The following is a 19,821-nucleotide window of genomic DNA, read 5'->3' on the forward strand; positions in this document are numbered from 1 at the left end:
CCACAGCCCCTATGGAACGCCGGCTGTTGGAACCCTGGAAGCACCCTACTGCTGGCCTCAACGCCTGCAAAGCCTCCTCCCTTGTCACCAAAGCCTCTTGAGGTCTTCCTACTGTCAGGGCCCAGTGAGGCAGGCGCTGGGCGGGCCTGGCGGGCGACGCGCTGTGATTGGGCGCCAGGGGGCCCGCCCCCTCATCCCGGCGCGTCGGGAGGGGGCGGGGCCAGCCGGCTGCCCAGCTCCGGGGCTACGGGCGCCTATTGACCCAACAGCCGCCGCTGCCGTCTCCTCCAGCTCGTGGCGGGCGGTCCTGGAGCGCCGAGTGGCGCTGGGGAAGCCGGCTCTTCCTTCCGTGGCTGCCGCCGCCATCTCCGCGTTTTCGGGGCGGGAAGGAGGGGGGTGCTCACGGCTGCAGCTGGAGCGGGCTCCTCTCCGGGGACGGTCCTCTCCTTGCTCTCTGCTTTGCCTCCCTCCCGGCGCCGCCCGCCCCCCCTGCGCCCTCCGCGTGCAGCTCCGGCCCGGGAGGGAGAAGGTAGGGGAGGCGGGGGCCGGGAGAGGCCGGGGAACGGACACACACACCCGAGGAAAGTCCTGGATCGCAGCGCCCCGGAGCCCAAGGTGCACCCCGGCCGGGCCCCCGCAGTAGCCGCGGCAGGAAGGGGCTCCGGCGGGGACGCGGGGGCGGTGTGGCGGGGGCGGGCCTGGGTGTCCCAGCGCTAAGTTGTGGGGCACGGCGCTTCCAGGTCCAGTTCCTCCTTCCGCGCGCTCCTCGCTCCCAGCGCTGCACGCTCGGCCCCGGAGCCGCGGAACCCGCGCGTTCTCTGGGCGCCGAGGACACGCCTGCCCTTGTCGAGAAAACTTTTCCTGCCGACTCAGTCGAGGCGGCGGTGGCAGGAAGTCGGGGCAGCGACCTCTCCTCTGCCTGCTCCGCGCGCCCTACTACGGGTGTCGGTCCCCAGCAGGAGAGCAAGTTCGTGGGGACCCTTTCCTTTGCTGCTCAGGAGTCCGCCTTGCAGGGACGGCCAGCCCCGGGGAGGGCAGCGGGCCAGGGCGTAGGCCGAGGGCGCGTGGTGGCTCCGGGGACGAGGTGCGGAGCGCGGCCGGGACCCGCGCTGTAGAGTGTGCAGCCCAGAGCGGAGAGCCCTCAGCGATCGCGGGCTGGAGTCCCCAGTCCTCCGCCTCTCTCGTGTGAGGACCGTGTCCTGGCTCCGGGTCTATCGAGGAAAAAATGAAGTTAAGTCGCCAGTTCACCGTGTTCGGCAGCGCGATCTTCTGCGTCGTCATTTTCTCACTCTACCTGATGCTGGACAGGGGTCACTTGGACTACCCTCGGGGCCCGCGCCGGGAGGGCTCCTTCCCGCAGGTAAGCACCTGGCGTCGGGCGCGGGGTTGGAGGGCTAGCCTCCGGGGCTCTCACTTGTGCTCGCAAACGCTCGCTCGGCACCGGGGCTGGGTGAGGCCACACCCGACGACCAGCTGAGCCTCATCTGGCCCAGGCTGGGTCGCGCTCGGACCGCCGAGTTTGCAAAGTGCTGGGCGTCGTTAGGTGACAGCTTCGCGCTCTCCAGAAGTGGCCTTGTTCGGGCATTCACACCCGGGCCTGTGGAGTGCCCTCGGGCACCTGCTGACCGGGAACCGGCGTGGTATGAGTGTCGCTGTGGGTTGCCCCCTCGGTTGGCTCAGGGTTAAGCTGCCAGGGGCTGCCCGGATCCCCCGCTTTGCGCACAGCCGAAGCGCAGCCCACCTAGCCCACCTAAAAAACCAGGTTTCTGTTTTTGCTCCCGTCCCCCTTCACTGTCTCGTAAGAGAGAAAAAGTTTATTTCCTGTTGCAGCCCTTTTGGACGTGGATAGTAAGTAGCGTTGATTTTAGTGTCGTCATTCTTCAGCTGTTACATCGGGTGATTTGGAGCAGAGCGGGGAAGCGCGTGTTATACTCCCGGTGGAAGCTGTGCGGCGCTCAGTTCTGTGCCGGGTGGTCAAACTGGCAAAGGAGTTGAAAAAAACAAAAACAAAAACAAACAAACAAACAAAAACCGACCCACCCAAGTCTTTCAGGAAAAGTTACTAAAAATAAGCAAATCGATGCAATGAGTTCTGTTTGGAAGGTTACTGCGCAGCAGTTGCAGTGGCCTTTAAAGCTCTTTGCCGTCGACATATACACATGTTAGTGAAAGCAGATGCAGTGTGGAGCACTTGGAAGAATCCAAATATTGACAAGCTAACAACTAGTCGACTAGAGAAATCTGTGACCTATTCAAATGAGGCTGGTGTTTAATTTTTTTTTTCTTTCACGGTTTAAATGATTGAAAACAATCCTGGCCACTTCTTCTGATTGATTTACGAGGGTTAATGGTTTGGTGGGAACTGAAATTAAAGTACAAGCTTGAAGTATTATGAAATTGAAACGAGGAATTAGGGATGCTGTCATTAGTACAGAGCACTGGAAATAAGTTTTACAAGAGTGGAATTAAAAACCTGGCTGCAGACAGATGTTTCCAAATGTTCACAGCTTCTGCTTTCCCTAGATAGTAGATAGAGAAAATATGTAACAAGCACTATTGGCTGCCTTTAGATTTTGAACTTGGAGTTTACCCCAGGCTTGTTGACGAGACTGAAGTAAACAGTTTGCCAACAGGTAAATCCATGCGGCCAGAGCCCAGGAGTTCTGAGTTTTGTTCCATATTCTCGGTAATTTAGGAGTTAAACTTACTGTGATCCTCTTAACCCCATTTCCAGAATTTTCTCCATTGCAGGAAATATAAAATGGAACCCTTTTACTTAGTGATGTCTTAATAATATCCTCTGGCTTTGGATGGGTGATCACTTGAGCATGATTTATGCAAACATCTGCATGGGGTTCTCTGGCAACCTTGACATTTCCCTCTGTTTCTAAAGCAGTGAGTGAGTCATTCAGTTACTGAGAACTCTTAAGCAGTTAATTCTATTTCCATAGGAGCCCCTAGCTCACTGGGAAGTTGAGGTTCTGCCTAGAGCATGCAGCATTTGGTAGAGAGCCGTGGTGGTGGGCTTCAGAAGTGCCTGTAGTGGTGTGTTTTCTGTACAGGGAGAGAGGGCTTGGGAGTGTATCCTCTGTGTCTCATCTGGACTTCAACCACAGAAAGGTTTAGTATTAGTGGGCCACTGAATCTCCCAGTGGGTAGACTTCATAAGCTCTCTCTGGAAGCCTGAGAATCATGTGTTTGGCATTAGCTAGAGTGCCTCCTCATATGATGAACTTGATTTCCTCAACTACCAGTCAGTTGGTGTGGAACTGAGGCACTGAGGCATTACCATGCCCAAGGTCACAGACAAATGCTGGGACTTGAACAGGCGGCTCTTAGAGTGTAGTCTCAGAGCCACAAAGTTGTCTTGCTTCTTGGAATCCTCTTGCTAGAGCCGGCTCGAGCCTTCTTGTTACCTGATCTGTAGAGAACAGAAACAAACTTTCCAGTTTATGACAACACCACCCCCTTCGCCCCCCAAGTAACCTTTATTGTGAAGGCATAATGAATGTGGTCCTTTTGCTAAAACATTCACTGCTTCAGATTTATGCTTTCCCAGAATGACTTCTAACTTACTTCACAGCCAAGTATTATTAGAAAGAAAACCATTACCAAGCAGAGCATCCAACATGTAGGTTCTTTAATTTTTTTCCTGTGTCTAAACTATACATTAACTTTAATTTCACAGCAGTGCCAGGCATAGCGAAACTATGTTGCAGTCTGTTTCTTGAGCAGGTTTTGGTGGTTAATCCTTGAGTTTAAGTAGAGCCTGCTTGTTAGGGTATGTGTATTTAATGCAACCAGAGGTTATAGTGTGCATTCTAGTTTCTTTCACTTGATGTGGTAACTTCATTAAGGTGTGCGGTCCATTTAGAATGCAAACTGTATTTAAAGACCATCCTAGGTTGAGAGCGTGTATATTTGTTGTTCTTTGGACTTTTGTTCTTTCCTCTGCTCTTGCAACTTTGTTTCCTGCCACCTAATCAGTCCTGAGGCTAGATCACTCCCACCCCACCCCCAGAGCCCTGCCTGCCTGCAGACTACCATTTCCCTCTTAGTGGTTACTGTAAGACCTTCCTTTAAGTGTTACTGTAAGAACTTCTTTAAGGCCAGAGGCTGTGGCTGCAGGTGGCCTACATTCTTAGGGTTATTTCATCTCAACTAAAAAAATAAAAGTAAGTAAATCAAACAAAATTTTTAAAAAAGCAAAGCCCCAAACAAACAAACACAACAACAACAAACAACCCCAAACTTGAGTCTGAATGAGAGGTTGGCTGGGACCTATTGCTGTGAAAATGCTTTATGCTAGCCACGAGAGTCTGAGCAGATGGGTTGGAGAAATGTTACAGCTCCCTGAGAGGGCTGGCCATTCTAATTAGCAATTTCTCTAGTTGTTACTATGTACCCTAGGAAAAACTAGAATTGAAACAAGGAATCAGAGTTTGTGTAACAAGGAATGGCTTTGACTAGGATATCATATGACGTCGGGACTGATGTTAGCATTTGAAAGGCTCTGCAGAAGTTAGAGAATAATGAAAAATGTGCAGGTGAAGTCCAGGCTTGATCTTGGGGCTCAGAAAACGTTTATCAAGTGCGAAAATGGGAATGTGTTGATGCACTTGATTTGAAAGCCAATGTGGTAGGGATTTTGATGCCTGGAAAAAAAAAAAACCTTGAAACTAGACAAATGTATATGTATGTATGTTTAAATGCTTTACACCATGAGCATCTTTTAGCACTTGGGAAGCTGAGGCAGGAGTATTGATGCATGTCCTGGACCAGCCTAAGCAATGCAGACCTTACCTACATATAAGCAAACACCCTCACACAATCAGAACCACACTAGTAATTTTGAGTGCAGCATAGAACATGTTAATAAAAATGGATTCACAGCAGAAGATATGAGGACCTTCATGTCCTAGCTGCTGTTCCTTGTTTTTATAAATCTTTTAGTCTGAAGCATGCAATATCTAATGAAAGTGTTCTCCCACACCCACCAGGGCACTGTATTTGGGACAGTAGCTGTTGCTGCTAGGGTTTGTTTAGGGAACACAGCCAGGTTATCTGGTTTCCTGAGCTATAATGGTTGAGATCTAGGACTTTTGAGAAAGGATGGAGCTTTGATGACAACCAGGACTAGATTCAAGAACTTTCAAGAATCTTGAGGTGGTTCCCCTCCATCCCTCCCAAGGTCAGTAGTCTTCTGGGACTTCTCTGAGGTAGGTCTCCTCTGTCCTCTCCAGAGGTCAGGAGTCTTCAAGGACTCTTCTGCTAAGCACAGGTCTCAGACTTGGGCTTCTGAGAGTAAGCTGGACCAGATGCCATGGCTACATTTCATCTGAAGGCTTTATTTTTAAAACTGATTTGCATGTATTGTTCCTGGATCAAGACCTGAAGAAGTAAGTACTTTGATAACAGGTGTCAAGATTCTTTTTATTGGAAGGAGATTGTTCTGTTCATCATTCATTAGCCTCAAAGGATTTCCGCAGTATGGACAGCACATTGATGAAATTGACTTTTTGTGTGTTTTTACTCTGAACTTGCTATTGGTTTTTGTGATATTAAAATGTTTACCTAGAAGACTGAGGGGGCATTCTTGCTGGGCCCTTCTGGTCTCCAGCTTTCTCCATTCAGAGGCCTCAGTTTTCCTGTTTCCATAGAAAACTCTAAGACTATCAATGGCCAGTCATCTGCTCAGGTGAGCCATGGTTTTTGACTTATAAAAGATTTGCTATATTTTTGGATCCTGGTCCTTAGTGGTCCAGGTCCTGATGTGGCAGCGGCTTGTTCATAGTGTTTCTCTAGAACTGTGGAGAGGAATACTATAAAATAGAGAGCTTTGCTTCTTTCCATAGTTGTCAATAGGAGATGATCAGGTCAGGAAGCATTTGCATTAACATTAAAATGGGTTTTAATTTCCCTTCCTAAGCCACATTGCTAGTTTTATGGTTGAAACAAGTTTGGACTTGGAGAATTGCCTGCTCCGTAATGGAGCTCATACCCTGTCCTTTAGTGAGTACTGTTGTTGATTTTGCCTCCTGATACAGATTCATGACTTGATTTGAATAATTTTGTCTGTTGTGTAAGTCTAGGTGGAGTGATGGAGCGAGAGTGTGTTTAAGGTAATATCATTTGTACTGGTATACAGATATAGATGCCATCAGTCCTTCAGTGTTAAATTCTGGATCTAACATCTTGTTCCCAATATTGAGGCACTAGAGTTTATAACGACACATGCTACCTCTCCACTCCTTCATTTTATGTTTTTTAACCCCTTTGCTGTTGATAATTTTTTGGGTCTGACAATTCTTGTTGTTAGGGCTTGCCTCTATGTCATAAGGTATCTGGTAGTACCCTGCTCTCTTCCTAGTATATACTGGCTTGTCTCCTTTCTTGTCCCTCATTTGTAGCAATCAAAAAATATCCCCAGACATCTGCTAGATATAAATAGCCTCTGATGGGGGAAAAACTGTCCCCACTGAAAATCAGTTTAGCTGTGGTCTGGACAAAGGCCTATTTAAAAACAACAACAACAACAAAAAACCACAGTGTACTTTCTGGGCATTTTGCACTTTAGGAAAGAGTGATTGAAAGGTCTGTCTAGTTCTAGTGCTCCGAAGGACAAGTAGCATGCTTAGATGCTCATATTCCATTCTTTCTCTGTGTACTTAAAATTTAGTTACATATCTAAGATTGTAAATTGCAGTATGTTACAGAAAACATAAGGATAAATTATGTTCATATACAAATTAAAGGGAAAAAGGGAAGGTTAACAGAATTCACCTTCTTCGTCTTTACCAATTGGACATACACATTTCAATAAAAGCGTTCTTCTCACGTCATAGCGATTAGGTGGTTTTCCAGGCTCCTCGGAGCTTGGCAGTAGTCCAGCTTTATTCTCCCTGCCTTTCAGAATGGGAAGGCAAGCTGTATCGATCAGTGATAAGGTGACATAAAGTCATTTGCAAGCATTGCTTGAAAGTTTGACGTTTTCTCAGCTTGGATTTCTTCTTGTTCAGTCTGATGGTTCTGGCTCTTGCATTTTGTGTATCTTCTTGGGATGGGAAAGAGCAGAGGAGGAACTGGAAAGTAGTCTTTCCTACTGTTCATTTCAACTTGTCTTCCAGATGGTATGTTAAGAGGAGGAATGGGGAGGTGAGCAGGAGAACAGTGACATTCTTAGTGAATTCCTGTCTTCTTGTACCTCCTTTTTTGTAGGGCCACAGCTAAAAATGGTTTTTACCTTTTTGATTAGTTAATTTCATTTCATGGAATCTCCATAGCTAGTTGTGTGTGAATCCTCTTAGCAGAGTCAAGTGGGTGGGCAGAAACCTTCTGGGCCATAAAACCTCACATATTTATTACCTGACACTTTTCAGAAAAGGATTTGGTAATTCTGGGTTTAAACTGTTCTTCTCTGCTGTTGGAGGCAAACAGTATGCTGAAGCAAAAGTAGATTCATCGAAAGCAGCATTCTTACAAGCTGGTTGTTAAATAAATACTGATCAAAATTTGTATCTTAAAACTTGTGTTTATCTACATGCCTCATAGATTTCCATGTATCCTTGGGGAATGTCCATGCTAAAGCATAGACATGCATGATACACTTAATTACTTCCTGTATATCACCTGAAATTTCAAATTATTTGTTTGTTTATTTATTTAATTATTTACTTATTGGTGTTCTAGGGCTTGAGCCCGGGGCCTTACACATGCTAGGCAAATATTCTCCTACTGAACCACTTTCCCATCACCACCCCATCTCCCAGCCCTTTGTCTTTTTTTTTTTTTTTACTCTTTATTTTGAGACAAAGTCTTAATACGTTGGATAGCCTGGTTTAGGACTCACTGTGTAGTTCAGGCAGGCCTTGAACTTGTGTTCTTCCTGTCTTAGCCTCTAGAGTAGCTAGGATTACAGCGTGCACCACTAGACCCTAAAAGTTGAAAGTTTCTCCCTGGAGGACTGCTCAGTGCATGAGTGTTTTGGACCATGAACCACACAAGATGAGTCTGTACCTTCATGATGGCAGCCCCTGACTTTGCTGTGTCTCGCTGCTGTAGGCCCTAGACGGCCAGAGGACAGCGCTCTAATCTGAACATTTGGGTTAGTCGGTACTGCTGAAGCAGGTCCCACTTGTGGATCTCTTTCATAAACTATTTATACAGGACAGGACAGTTCTTTCTGTGGTCGGGAGGACTGCCTAGGATCTAGACTGTTCTGCTCACTAAAGAATAACACCCTTCTGTTTCATCACTCTTAAAGCTCATGTCTACCTTTCTTCTTAGTCGTATCTTTGGAGATTGGACCATCAGCTTTAAGTCATAGCACACTTGGTTGGAACCAAGTGGGTGTGGTGCTCTCATTTAATCATTTCTGTGCTTGACTTTTTTTTTTTTTTTTTGGTTTTTCGAGACAGGGTTTCTCTGTGTAGCTTTGGAGCCTGTCCTGGATCTCGCTCTGTAGACCAGGCTGGCCTTGAACGCACAGAGATCCTCCTGCCTCTGCCTCCTGAGTGCTGGGATTAAAGGCGTACACCACCACTGCCCAGCTGTCTTCTCATTATTCTCTTTCCCTTTTCAATGTATGCATTGTGTATTTTTCAGATGACTTTGTTTTCAGGTCTAGGATCATCATCATCATCATCATCATCATCATCATTTTTTTCTGAAGAGCAGATTCTGAACTAGACCTCATGCTATGGTCACTTTCTAGTGACCCACTTCATGTTGGATTAGGAGAACTGGCAGTCTTGACAGAGATCTATTTTGTGAAGGTATAGGTACACGTAGAAATAATAGCAGAAACCAAAACCCCTCAAAGCAGAGAGGTGTGCATCGACACACTCACAGAGAGAGGTGTGCATTGACAACTGAAATCTTTCCTCTCTGTCAGCCAACTCAGTGGTTCTCAATCCGGCTTCTGAGGGGTCCTCACTCCGCTAGTATTCTCTTTCTAACTCACCTTACAGTCACACGCTATGACAAACAGCATTGTTTCATCTTGACCTACTGTTTCCTTTCATAAAAATGAGGGATTCTTCTCTTGCCCTTATAAAAGTTACTTTGGTACTTAATTCTTCTGTTTGATATCTGTGATAACTTGGAAGGATATAATCTGCGTGTGTTCCTGATCTATCACTATTAGGTATGAGCTCTTGACACTCCCCACCTATCACATGGGGAAGGTGGTGTTTTCAACATCTTCTACTTGTTTCTTTTTCTTTTCATTCTCCATATTCCTTGAGCGCTCAGTTTACCCATAACTTAAGTCATTTGCATTTCATTCCAGGACTTCACATCTTACATGCTCTGCCTGTTGGCTACAAAGGTTGAAAACTAAAAACAGAGGATACAGAACTTCCAATACAGGAATAAGGCTGAAAGATTTATTGTATAATATGCGAACTATGGATAATAACAATGTATCGTAGTCTTCAGAACTGCTGAGAGGAGAGTCCAAGGGTTCTTATTACAGAGGTGTTCATTTTGAGAACTAATACATTTGTTAACTTGATTGCATGTTCCAAAATGTATAGGCATTTCAAAGCAACATTTTATTTATTTATTTATTTTTTTGGTTTTTCGAGACAGGGTTTCTCTGTGTAGCTTTGCGCCTTTCCTGGAACTCGCTTTGGAGACCAGGCTGGCCTCGAACTCACAGAGATCCGCCTGGCTCTGCCTCCCGAGTGCTGGGATTAAAGGCGTGCGCCACCACCGCCCGGCTCAAAGCAACATGTTTTACTTGATAAATGTGTATGATTTTTATTTATCACTCAAAATACATTAAAATGTTTAAACATACTAAACACTGCAAGTATCGATAGCATAGTGTGGTTCACTGTGTCTGGTAATTTGGCCTCATAGGGAAAGAAGGGATATTTAATTCTTAAATATGTTGCACTTGGCATCTGCGCAAGTGGATTCTCATATCCTATGTTCCAGCTGTTAAGAACCATGCTGTTTTCATCTCGTTCACATCTGGACTGTGGCTTCCTTGTAGGTTGTCTTTTCTAGGTCTATTTCTAATGTATTTTCCCTTTATATTACTGACAGTGGAATGGAAATCGTTGAATCCTGTCTCTTGCATTGTTTTGTTAAAAGTAGCTTTACAACTCAGCACATATCAGTACTTTGGACACTTAAGGTTTTATGGGATCAAAAGAAAGAAATTTTGCCCTTTCAGGTGGTTGTTCCCAGTTCATGTTGACTCAGATTGCCACACTTCTTCCAGGGTAAGCGCTGCTTGGTTTCTGTTCCCATGGGGGGCCCCTTCTCTTCGGGCTGAGGACTTGGGTTCCTGCATCCTTTGCATCATTCCCTCTGAGGTCTTCTATTAATATCTTTTGTTTGATTGAAATACATTGTGTTTACATTAAAATGCTTACATAAAAATTAAATGGGGGTTTACATTCTTTTTCAAAACAATTTTTAAAATTAAAATATAATGACATTATTTTCCCCTCTTTAATCACTCCCATGCCAACTTGCTTTCTTTTTAATTATTTGTGTGTGTGTGTGTGTGTGTGTGTGTGTGTGTGTGTGTGTGTGCGCTGGGTCTGTTTAGTGTAGCTTGTATGTATGTCTTCCATCCACAGATACCTGTAGCTCTCCCCTTTCATCACCGAAGTTTCTTTTTGCAGCAGACGGCGACCATTACAGAAAGCCCCAGCTGGTCAGAATGCAGAGAACATAGGGTTGATGTACTTAAAGCTCGGCAACGCCTACACCTAAGGCTCAGGGAACATTGTAGAAGAAGGTGTGAAAAGATTGTAAGAGACAGAGGACCAGGATATATGTTGAGAGACTGTATCCTTTAGACATGACAGGGAAGCCGCACCCTTGAAATCTCAGCAATATGGCTGCCTAAACAAGACTTGAACTAATGACAGCGCCAGCTGACATGCCAGCATGGAGTGGTTAAACCTCTGAGGTTCTTTTGTGCTCTAGACATTGAATTTATGGGTGGGAGCCTTGTGGTTACATTTTCTCTGGAGGGTAGGAACTTGTGACCGTGGAGCACTCAAGAAAGCTCAAGACTGGATCATCCTTAGCATCATTGTCTGTCTTAGGGGGAAAAAAGTCTACAATTTGCTGTTTCAGAGTAAAACGTTCTTTTCAACAGTCATTAGCCTCCCAGAGAAGTCATGCATAAGAGAATAGGCATAGAATTTGAGAGTGGAAAGGGTCCTTAGGCTGGTTAGTGTAGTCTTTGATTTTTCACATTATGGGCACTGGGTGGTTAGACCTCGTCAGTGTGCCCACTCATCACCAATATTTAACTGGACATACATGTGTCCTAAGCCTTGATTCAACGGCTTTTCTGATGCGCCGTTACAAGCACCGGTTTTTGAACTTTGCTGAATGATAGATCTTACAGAGGTTTTGATGGGCATACTAGATATGCTTCTCACTTAGAAAGTGCTTCTTAGGTTATTTTGGGAAATATAAGTATTGTATGTGGAACAGATAGCTAAGAGCCATTCACGTTTTCATTAGGAGTTAATGAGATTAGGATGATATTGGGCACATGTTAAGTATTCAAGAAATGCTAAACTTTACCAGTGTATGGAAATAGACAACGCCCAGGTTATGTCCCCTAAATACTGTTGCACATTCTGGGGATACAGAAGTGAAGAACAAAACAGTAGCCTTGAACTCTCCAACCGTTTGACATCGGGACATGGTGTAGACATCTACAAATGTTGGTGGGCTTCATTTATACTCTAGCTGTCCCGGGATCTGTGTAGGTTGTTGGACTGTAGATCGGATGTGCCTGCAGTTGTCCATGTTTTTATCGTTCAGGGCATAGACTTCAAAGGGAACTCAGAACCACAGCTGCCATGTTCTGATGATGGCCTAGTTTGCTGGACTCAAGAAGAGGAAGAAGTTGAGTATTTGCAGTTGGCCTTGGCAGGGGGTAGGATCCTTGCTAGTGTGAAATATAGCACTTTGCTAGCCCTGCAGTCCTGAACTTGGGCATTTGACAAGGGCTGAGGAGAGTGACTTGTCTAGATAAGTCTTTGGGTGCTTTAAAGGGTAGTCTGGAGCCAGGTGTGGTAGTGCACACCTTTAATGCCAGCACTCCAGAATCAAAGGCAGGCAGGTTCTGTGAGTGCAAGGCCAGCCTGGGCTATACAGTGAGTTGCAGGACAGCCAGGGCTGCACAGAGAGACCCTGTCTCAGAAACAAAGACACAAACAAACAAACGAAGAAATGGAACAAAACAAACAGAGTAGTTTGTAATGAAACAATGAGTCGTCTGGAGTCAGGCTAGAGTTGGGAGTTGGGATGTGGCAATCTTCTTAGAGTTACTCCGTGTATCAGGCAGCTGCTGGAGAGAAAAGCAGTATTAGAGAATTCATTTTGTAGAAAATTTTAGACCTGGAAGGGAGCGAAGAGAATATTCAATCTAGATTATTCTGGTAGCAGTGTGTAGGAAGACTCAGAAACAGGAAGGCAGCTGAGAATCTGCGTGAGGTAATGTAACAGACATAAGGCAGTAAATCTTTGTTCCAGTATTGAATTGGCTACAATCAAAAAGGAGAAAAAATATACAGACATTTCTGTGAGGGGGACACTAAGACTTGCTAGCGGACGGGTAAAAGGCAGTGAAGTGTGGTTCGAGTCACGTGTTTTCCCTTGACTTTTTCCTTTTGGGGTATTGGAGACAATTTATACTGCGTGCAAGGACAAGCCAAGTTTGTGAAGCCAAGTTCAGCTTTGTTTATGATGGAGTGGACATTAATGGAAATAGCCAAGTGGGCTGAGAGATCAAGGAAAGAGATGCCGACTGAGGAGCCATCAGCGCTGAGGGAGAATGAGCTCACTCTGGGACCGTGCCTGGTTAGGAGAGCCCTGAGCCAAGGACATTTCTTATAGCCAAGATCTGAACTGCTCACATGGAGACTATCATGCAGCAGATGTTAATAAACTACAGTAGCTTGTGTTCAGTTTGTGAGAAACTAGCACATGAATGAACATACCTGTGACAAGATGACATCAGGAGGAAGCATTTCAGAGATGCTTCTCACCAGGAGACCTACAAAGATCCTTCTCATCTGTATTACCCTTGATGGGACCAAGTTATTGCTTTTCTGAGTTATTATGATTAGTTTTCCTAGGTTGTAAGACAGAACGTGGACTATTGAGTGTGTATGGTTGGGGGAGATGAGGATGAAGAGAGAGAGATTCATAGGGAGTCAGAAGGCAGTGACGCCAGCCAGATGGTTCGTAGCTCAAGGTTGGTGTGGAGGGCAGTTGTCTTGCTGAAAAGATCCTCCAAACGGCCTGTGCTTGACAGAGAGCCACTCTTGTTTGGCTGACCCACATGCTAAGAGCTAAGGATTGCTTTTGGCCCAGGGCCATCTCTTGAAAACTTGCAGGGCCAAAGAGTTCCAAGACTTGAAGTGCAAACTATTTCTTGAGACTTTTAGGGTAAGAAAATCTAACTAATAACTACTGGAAAAATTAAGATGTGAAACTCATATCTTTAATGTGTCTTTACAGCTGATGGTATTCTCAGAAACTTGTTACTATTGTGTTCTTTTAAAAAACGATTTATCTTATTTTTAATTACATATGTTTGTGCCCCCCCCCCCCGTGTGTGCTTGTGTGTGTGTGTGTGTGTGTGTGTGTGTGTGTGTGTGTGTGTGTGTGTATGTTTGAGTTTAGGTCCTCACAGAATGGAGAAGAGAGAGTCAGATGCCCTGGAGCTGGAGTTACATGATTGTGTGGTGCTGGGAACTGAACTTGGGTCCTGTGTGTGAGCAGACATGTTCATAGCCGTGGTGCTACTGTCCAGCCCACCATGGCATTCATGACTTGTTATGCTAACGTTCATGGTGTGTTATGCCTTGCTGTTTCTCGCTGTCTCATTTTGCACATGGCCAGTTATTTGACTCAGCTTATTGTTTCTATAATAAGGAATTAGGAGAAATGCTGTAACACTTGAGGATCTTTGATGCTCAGGAAATTCAGAGTTGATATGACTGGAGATGGAGCTCGTCTAACTATCTGGTTTCTGTTAGTAAAGACTAAAAGGGACCTATTCAGGGAGTGATTCCTATAAATAAGATTGTAGGGGAGATTGATAATTCACTTAATACAACCCCATTTTCAAAGGCTTTCCCAAGCCATTTCTGAATGAGAAATGATCTCAGGCATGTCAATTGCATTTATTTTAATAGAATAACACTGTTTAGGTTGATTGGCATTTCCCATTACAGACATTCATTCTCTTTTTGCACTGAAATTTGTGTTTTTTCAAAGTTGCCATGTTGACAGAACTTTCACCAGCAGATTCTAAGATACAGTGTAGGCCCTTCATCTTTGGAGAGTGAGTTCAGTATAAACACATTGTAATTACCTTGTGGATAAAGAGATAGGCAGATGGCATAGATGTCAGAGACCAGAATAGACCAGCTATACTTGATGGTGTGGTACCCACCAACAGAGCTGTATTTTTGAGAACTGTTGCCGCCTAGGGTGTACCATGTGAGCGTTCAGGCAACTTCTTCTTCTTTTTTTTTTTTTTTTTTTTTTGGTTTTTCGAGACAGGGTTTCCCTGTGTAGCTTTGCGCCTTTCCTGGGACTCACTTGGTAGCCCAGGCTGGCCTCTAACTCACAGAGATCCGCCTGCCTCTGCCTCCCGAGTGCTGGGATTAAAGGCGTGCGCCACCACGGCCTGGCTTCAGGCAACTTCTTACTTGAGGAGTCGATCCACTCTTCAAAGATGACCTCAGAATGCTAAGTATAAGAATATAGCCTGGTGGTGGCGGCGGCGGCGGCGGCGGCGGCGGCGGCGGCGGCGGCGGCGGCGGCGCACGCCTTTAATCCCAGCACTCGGGAGGTAGAGCCAGGTGGATCTCTGTGAGTTCGAGGCCAGCCTGGTCTACAGAGCAAGATCCAGGACAGGCACCAAAACAACACAGAGAAAACCTGTCTTGAAAAAACAAAACAAAAACAACAACAACAAAAAGTATAAACCTATCAGGGCTGTCTCAGTGGGTAAAGATGCTTGCTCCCAAGCCTGAAAAGTAGCGTTTGATTCCTGAGTCCTACGTGATGGAAACTGAGAACCAACTCCTGCAGGTCGTCCTGTGACTTTTACAGTTGTGCTCTGTCATGTGTGTGTCCTCCCAACAAATAGCTACAATAAAAATAAATTAAAAAAACTTTTAAAAAGAATGTACGTGTGTTGAAAGTAAGTCATGAGAGAAACATTAGTAATATGGTTCATTAACATTTTTGGGGGGGCCGAAGAGGAGGGGAGGGAGGGAAGTCATATCTGTAGAACAGAGTTGAAAGTGCCGAATTGAGGAAAGAATTCTATTGGCCAGTACTTAATTTGTACAGTGCTACTTAATTGTAGTTATTTTAGTGGATTTGTGAGTAGTAAAACTGCATTTAAAAAATATTTTATAATCCAGATATTTGTCCTACTTCCTTCAGTGATTGTTTTAAAAAGATGATTTGTCTTGCAAAATGTTACTTTCTATTGTAATGTGGTACTTAAAATGTTGCCTCAGTGAAGAGGAGGTGGTTTCCTGCGGCTTTGCTGGGCACGTGCAGCTGAGGTCACATGGCCTTCATCTGAACATACACGTGGGAACTGACAGGGCTGAGGTGGGAAGCAGTGTTCTGGCCTGTGCCTGTAGGAAGTGCCAGCATCTGGAGGCCCCGCCTCCGCTTGAGAGGAGAGTGATGATAAGGTAACATGCTGTTATTTCTGCTCAGGGTTCAGATCCTGCCAAGGGACTAGCAGCTGCCAAGTGGTGCCCAGGTACAGTCACAAGGCCCCTGAGTACCCAGCCAGGACATGCCAGGAGCCTTGGCTGGCCTCTGCAGTCACTTGGCACTCTTGTCTTCTACCTGTATGGGAGTGGCTTCTGTTACAGTCTTACCTAGGCAAGTGGGAGATTTATGAATAGTGACTGAGTTTTGGGAGGACACTATATAACTGGACACTTATGGTCACATGGTGATGTCACTCACTTCTCTGGACAAACAAATACCTGCACAAAGACAGTCCGTTCCCTGGAAGAAATCCAGGTGTATTAAGCTCCAGATCTGGAAAAAAAAAATACTATTAGGAAACTCTTGTAGCAGTGGTCTGTGACTTGTTGACTGTGACCACAGGCCAGGTCACTCTTTCTCTCTTTGGCCTCAGCACTATATGTCTTCAGGGGTCAAGTGGGCATTAGAAGGGTTACTTGTCATGTTATAAAACCCTGTGAAGTACCTGAGATCTGATTGACTTGAAGTGTTTTTTGGGATAGGTAGAATAGTGCTGAGGACTGGCTAGATACTGCTCAGTAACCATGACACCGGTGGTGTGGGGGAAGAAAGACCCTCCTGAACCAAGTTGTGGTTCCTATATTTAGCTTGAATGCAGTGGTTCTTAATTGAGGATGTGTGAGAACTGCCCGGTAAGCCATTTCCTGTTATAAAAAGTGGGTCTGTACGTGCTCTCCAGGCAATCCCACTTGTTCTCGGTGCTTGAAATCCCTGTTTATACTGGCTGCTTATGTATTCATCCTCGACTTCTCTTCTCAGCTCCAGGCTTGCATACACACTGATACCACCATCCAGAGATCTGCTAGCTGCAGGATACATCAGTTTCCCCTCCGTTTTCTCCTCTTTCAGCATCCCATTTTTCTTCAGCGACACTGTCATATACCCAGTTGCCCCAGTAAAACATCAAGAGACTAATTTTATTCCTTTGTTGTTCTCATTGTTTGACCTCCTTCCTGTCACATTCTTTCCTGTTCCTCTACTTGTACTGGTCTAAGCCACATGGCTTTTCTTGGGCAAACTGAGGTCTCCTCTGAACAGTACTTCCCCCTTCAGAGCTTGAATACACATTAAATTCCTCAGCTTTGAAACAGTGTTCGAGATGACTACATTGATGCTTCTTTTCTTGGAAATTAATTAAAATATTTATTATTTTTATGTATATGTGCCTGTGTGAGTTTATGTGCATCATGTGTGTGCAGGAGCCTGAAGAGGCCAGAAGAGGGCGATAGATCCCATGGAACTGGAATTCTAGGCAGTTCTGAGGCACGGTGTGGGTATTGGGAACTGGGAACTGGATCCAGGTCCTCTGTATGAGCAGTAAGCACTCTTAGCTGTTGATCTCTCTCTCCAGGCCCTCTGGAAATTATTTTTACTAATAAAGGCTGACTCAGTATTTCCTCATCTCCTGGAGCAGAGGCACATGTGGACTGTCTGACCGAGCTGTGCCCTGGGGACAGACTGCTGCAGATCTTTGTTTCCTGCAAAGGGCTGAGGCTCTCCAGTTCTGCTGGGAATGTGGACAGACTGTCTCTCACAGACTACAAGTGTAGAGTGAGACTTACTCTTGTGGAGTCCTGTGCTGCTGTACCTGTAAACAAACCAGGAAAATGTATCCAGTCGTTCAGGAGGTCAGCAGTGTGAAACAGGCAGGGCAGGGCTCAGAGGGCACAGGGCTGCATTGCCTTCTGGGGCTCTGGGGAAGAATCTGTTTCGTGTCTTCTCCAGCTTCTAGAAGTTGAACAATCTGTGCTCCAGGCTGGGATCTCGTGGGAGCATCATTCTACCCTCTTCTGTTCTCTTGTTTCCTTTGTGGGCTTTGCTCTTTTTACCTTTGAGGATCCTGTGCTCTTAAGAGCCCTCTCTGGATATTTTAGGATAATCTCAGCATCTTAAATTTTTATCAGCAAAGCTCCTTTCGCCATATATGTAGCCTATTCTAGCTTCTGGAACTGGGACACGGACATCTTTGAGTAAGCATTTTTCTATTGACCTTAGCAAGCACAATTTAAATTTATTATGCATCTATTAGCTAATCTTCAACATCTCTCTTGGTTTAGGTATTATCCACTGCCCCCATTTTATAGGTGGGGAAGGTAAGGCACGAGGAGTTATGTAACTTGTTGAGGGTTTCATTGCCAGTAGATAGTGACCCTAGGGTTCTCATATCACTTTAGCTCTCTGTAATCAGGATGCATACTATTTTTGCAGGCATCTCATGTATCCTTTAGAGTGATATTTTAAAACCATACAGTGGTTATAATCACACCTTCTGGAGTGCTTGGTGGCTCCTCCTGTTTGAAGTCTTGACATAATTGTTTCAAGCAATGGGAGTTAGCACCTGTGAGTTCGCTGTGTTCCCGCCTCAGGGTCACTCAGATAGCAAGTGATAAGATTGGAACACATGATTGAATGTGGCCAGCTTGCTTCACTGTTTTTCTTTAACCTGATGAGAAAGTGTTTAGAAAAAGATTAACCATTATTTGGTGTTACGTTCTGGGCACATTCAGTGACAGACTCATGGAGACTGGAATAGATCCCCTGGAGTTTCAGGATGTGGGTGCTGGGAGCTGAACTCTGGTCTGCTGGCACAGCAGTAGGTACTCTTTTAGTGCTGAGCTATCTCTTCATACCCGATCAGAAGGTCTTGATGCAGTGAAGTGATACGTGGATTCCAACATTATTAGAAAAAGTGGTAAAAGCAAAGGATGGAACTGATCAGGGATTCTAACATCATTCGAAAAGAAAGAGGTAAAAACAAAGTATGGAACTGATCAGGGAGTTCAGATCATCACATTAGGGTGAGGCTTTGTTGCCTTTGATGGTTATATATGACATGCAATCATTTCTTCTAAAATTGTCCTAATTAGAAACTTGACTTAAGTGCACAATCTATCACCAAGATGGGACAAAGCTTGGTGATAGATTCCCCTTAGCCTTCTTTTGCATTCTCCACAGCATGTGACAGCTAGCTGCTACAGTTGTAAATGCCGAAGACTTGTGGTTGAGCTGTACAGACCCAGAATCATGGCCCTTAGAAGGGGGCCACATATACTGCCCTGCTCATGGGGTCATGATTGTCAACCTGTGGCCAACCCTAGGTGTCAGACTTACTTTCAAATGGATCATAAAGACCACTCTATTAGTGTAGACTTTTCCATTTCTTTACAAAATGTTTTATTATTTTCAAGTGTGTGTGTATATATGTGTGTGCATGCATGTGAATGCAGATACCCACAGAGGCCAGAGGTATTGGATTCCCCTTGGAGCTGGAATTACAGACAGTGGTGAGCTGCCTGGTGTGGGTGCTGGGAATTGAACCCCGGTTCTCTGGAAGAACAGCATGTATTCTTAATTGTTGAACCATTTCTCCATCCTGACATTTTTACTCTTTCTTATTTTTTAATTTATCTTTTGATACCATGGAGATTAAATTTTTTTCCATAATGGATTATGAATGTTTTGTATTTTTTGGGGAAGGTTGATGGATTATATGCCAACTACTTGGTTGTCCTAGAACACGATGGGCAAGAGCCTTTGGTACCTTCCTTGGTCTTTCTCTTGTAATGCATAATTGAGATGCTCCTGTGAGTCGGGCATTGTGCCAGGCATCAAGCCTGGGGAGCAGAACAGCTGCCCACTTAGTGGGAACAGAGGGGTGCCATGCGTGAGTACCCCGGGTCATTGTGATAATGCTGTGGAGAAAACGAGAGTGAAGTTTGAGAAAAAATAATGTACAGAAGCTATTTCAGCTAGAATGGCAGTGAAGGCTATGTATAGACGTCTTCTAGGGAGAGAGTTGAAGCATTGTACAAAGAAAACATATGCCTGAAGGTACTGAGAATCGAAGGAGCTGGCTTGGCGCTTGGTGACAGTTAGGGAAAAGCTTAGTTGGGAGGAAGTGCTGCATCCCTGTGTGTTTTGACTGTGATGAATACAGGTGTCTTAATTTTGTTCCAATGAGACAAGAAAGGAGCAGTGGGTATCACGTCAGGTACAGTATCTGGGCAAGGCACGGATATGTAAACA

At 45.1% G+C, this 19,821-nt stretch overlaps 1 protein-coding gene across 2 annotated transcripts in view; it reads left to right on the forward strand.

Moving 5' to 3' along the window:
• Positions 1-257: 257 nt before the first annotated feature.
• Man2a1 (mannosidase alpha class 2A member 1) overlaps positions 258-19,821 on the forward strand; it is a 173,887-nt gene continuing 154,323 nt past the window's right edge. For both annotated transcript variants that reach the window (XM_059278209.1, XM_059278211.1), the window contains exon 1: positions 258-1,360. In XM_059278209.1, the coding sequence (XP_059134192.1) occupies positions 1,226-1,360 (135 nt within the window). In that variant the 5' untranslated portion in view covers positions 258-1,225. The remainder of the gene's footprint in view (positions 1,361-19,821) is intronic.

The sequence above is a fragment of the Peromyscus eremicus genome, chromosome 13, assembly GCF_949786415.1.
Source record: "Peromyscus eremicus chromosome 13, PerEre_H2_v1, whole genome shotgun sequence".
NCBI lineage: Eukaryota > Metazoa > Chordata > Mammalia > Rodentia > Cricetidae > Peromyscus > Peromyscus eremicus.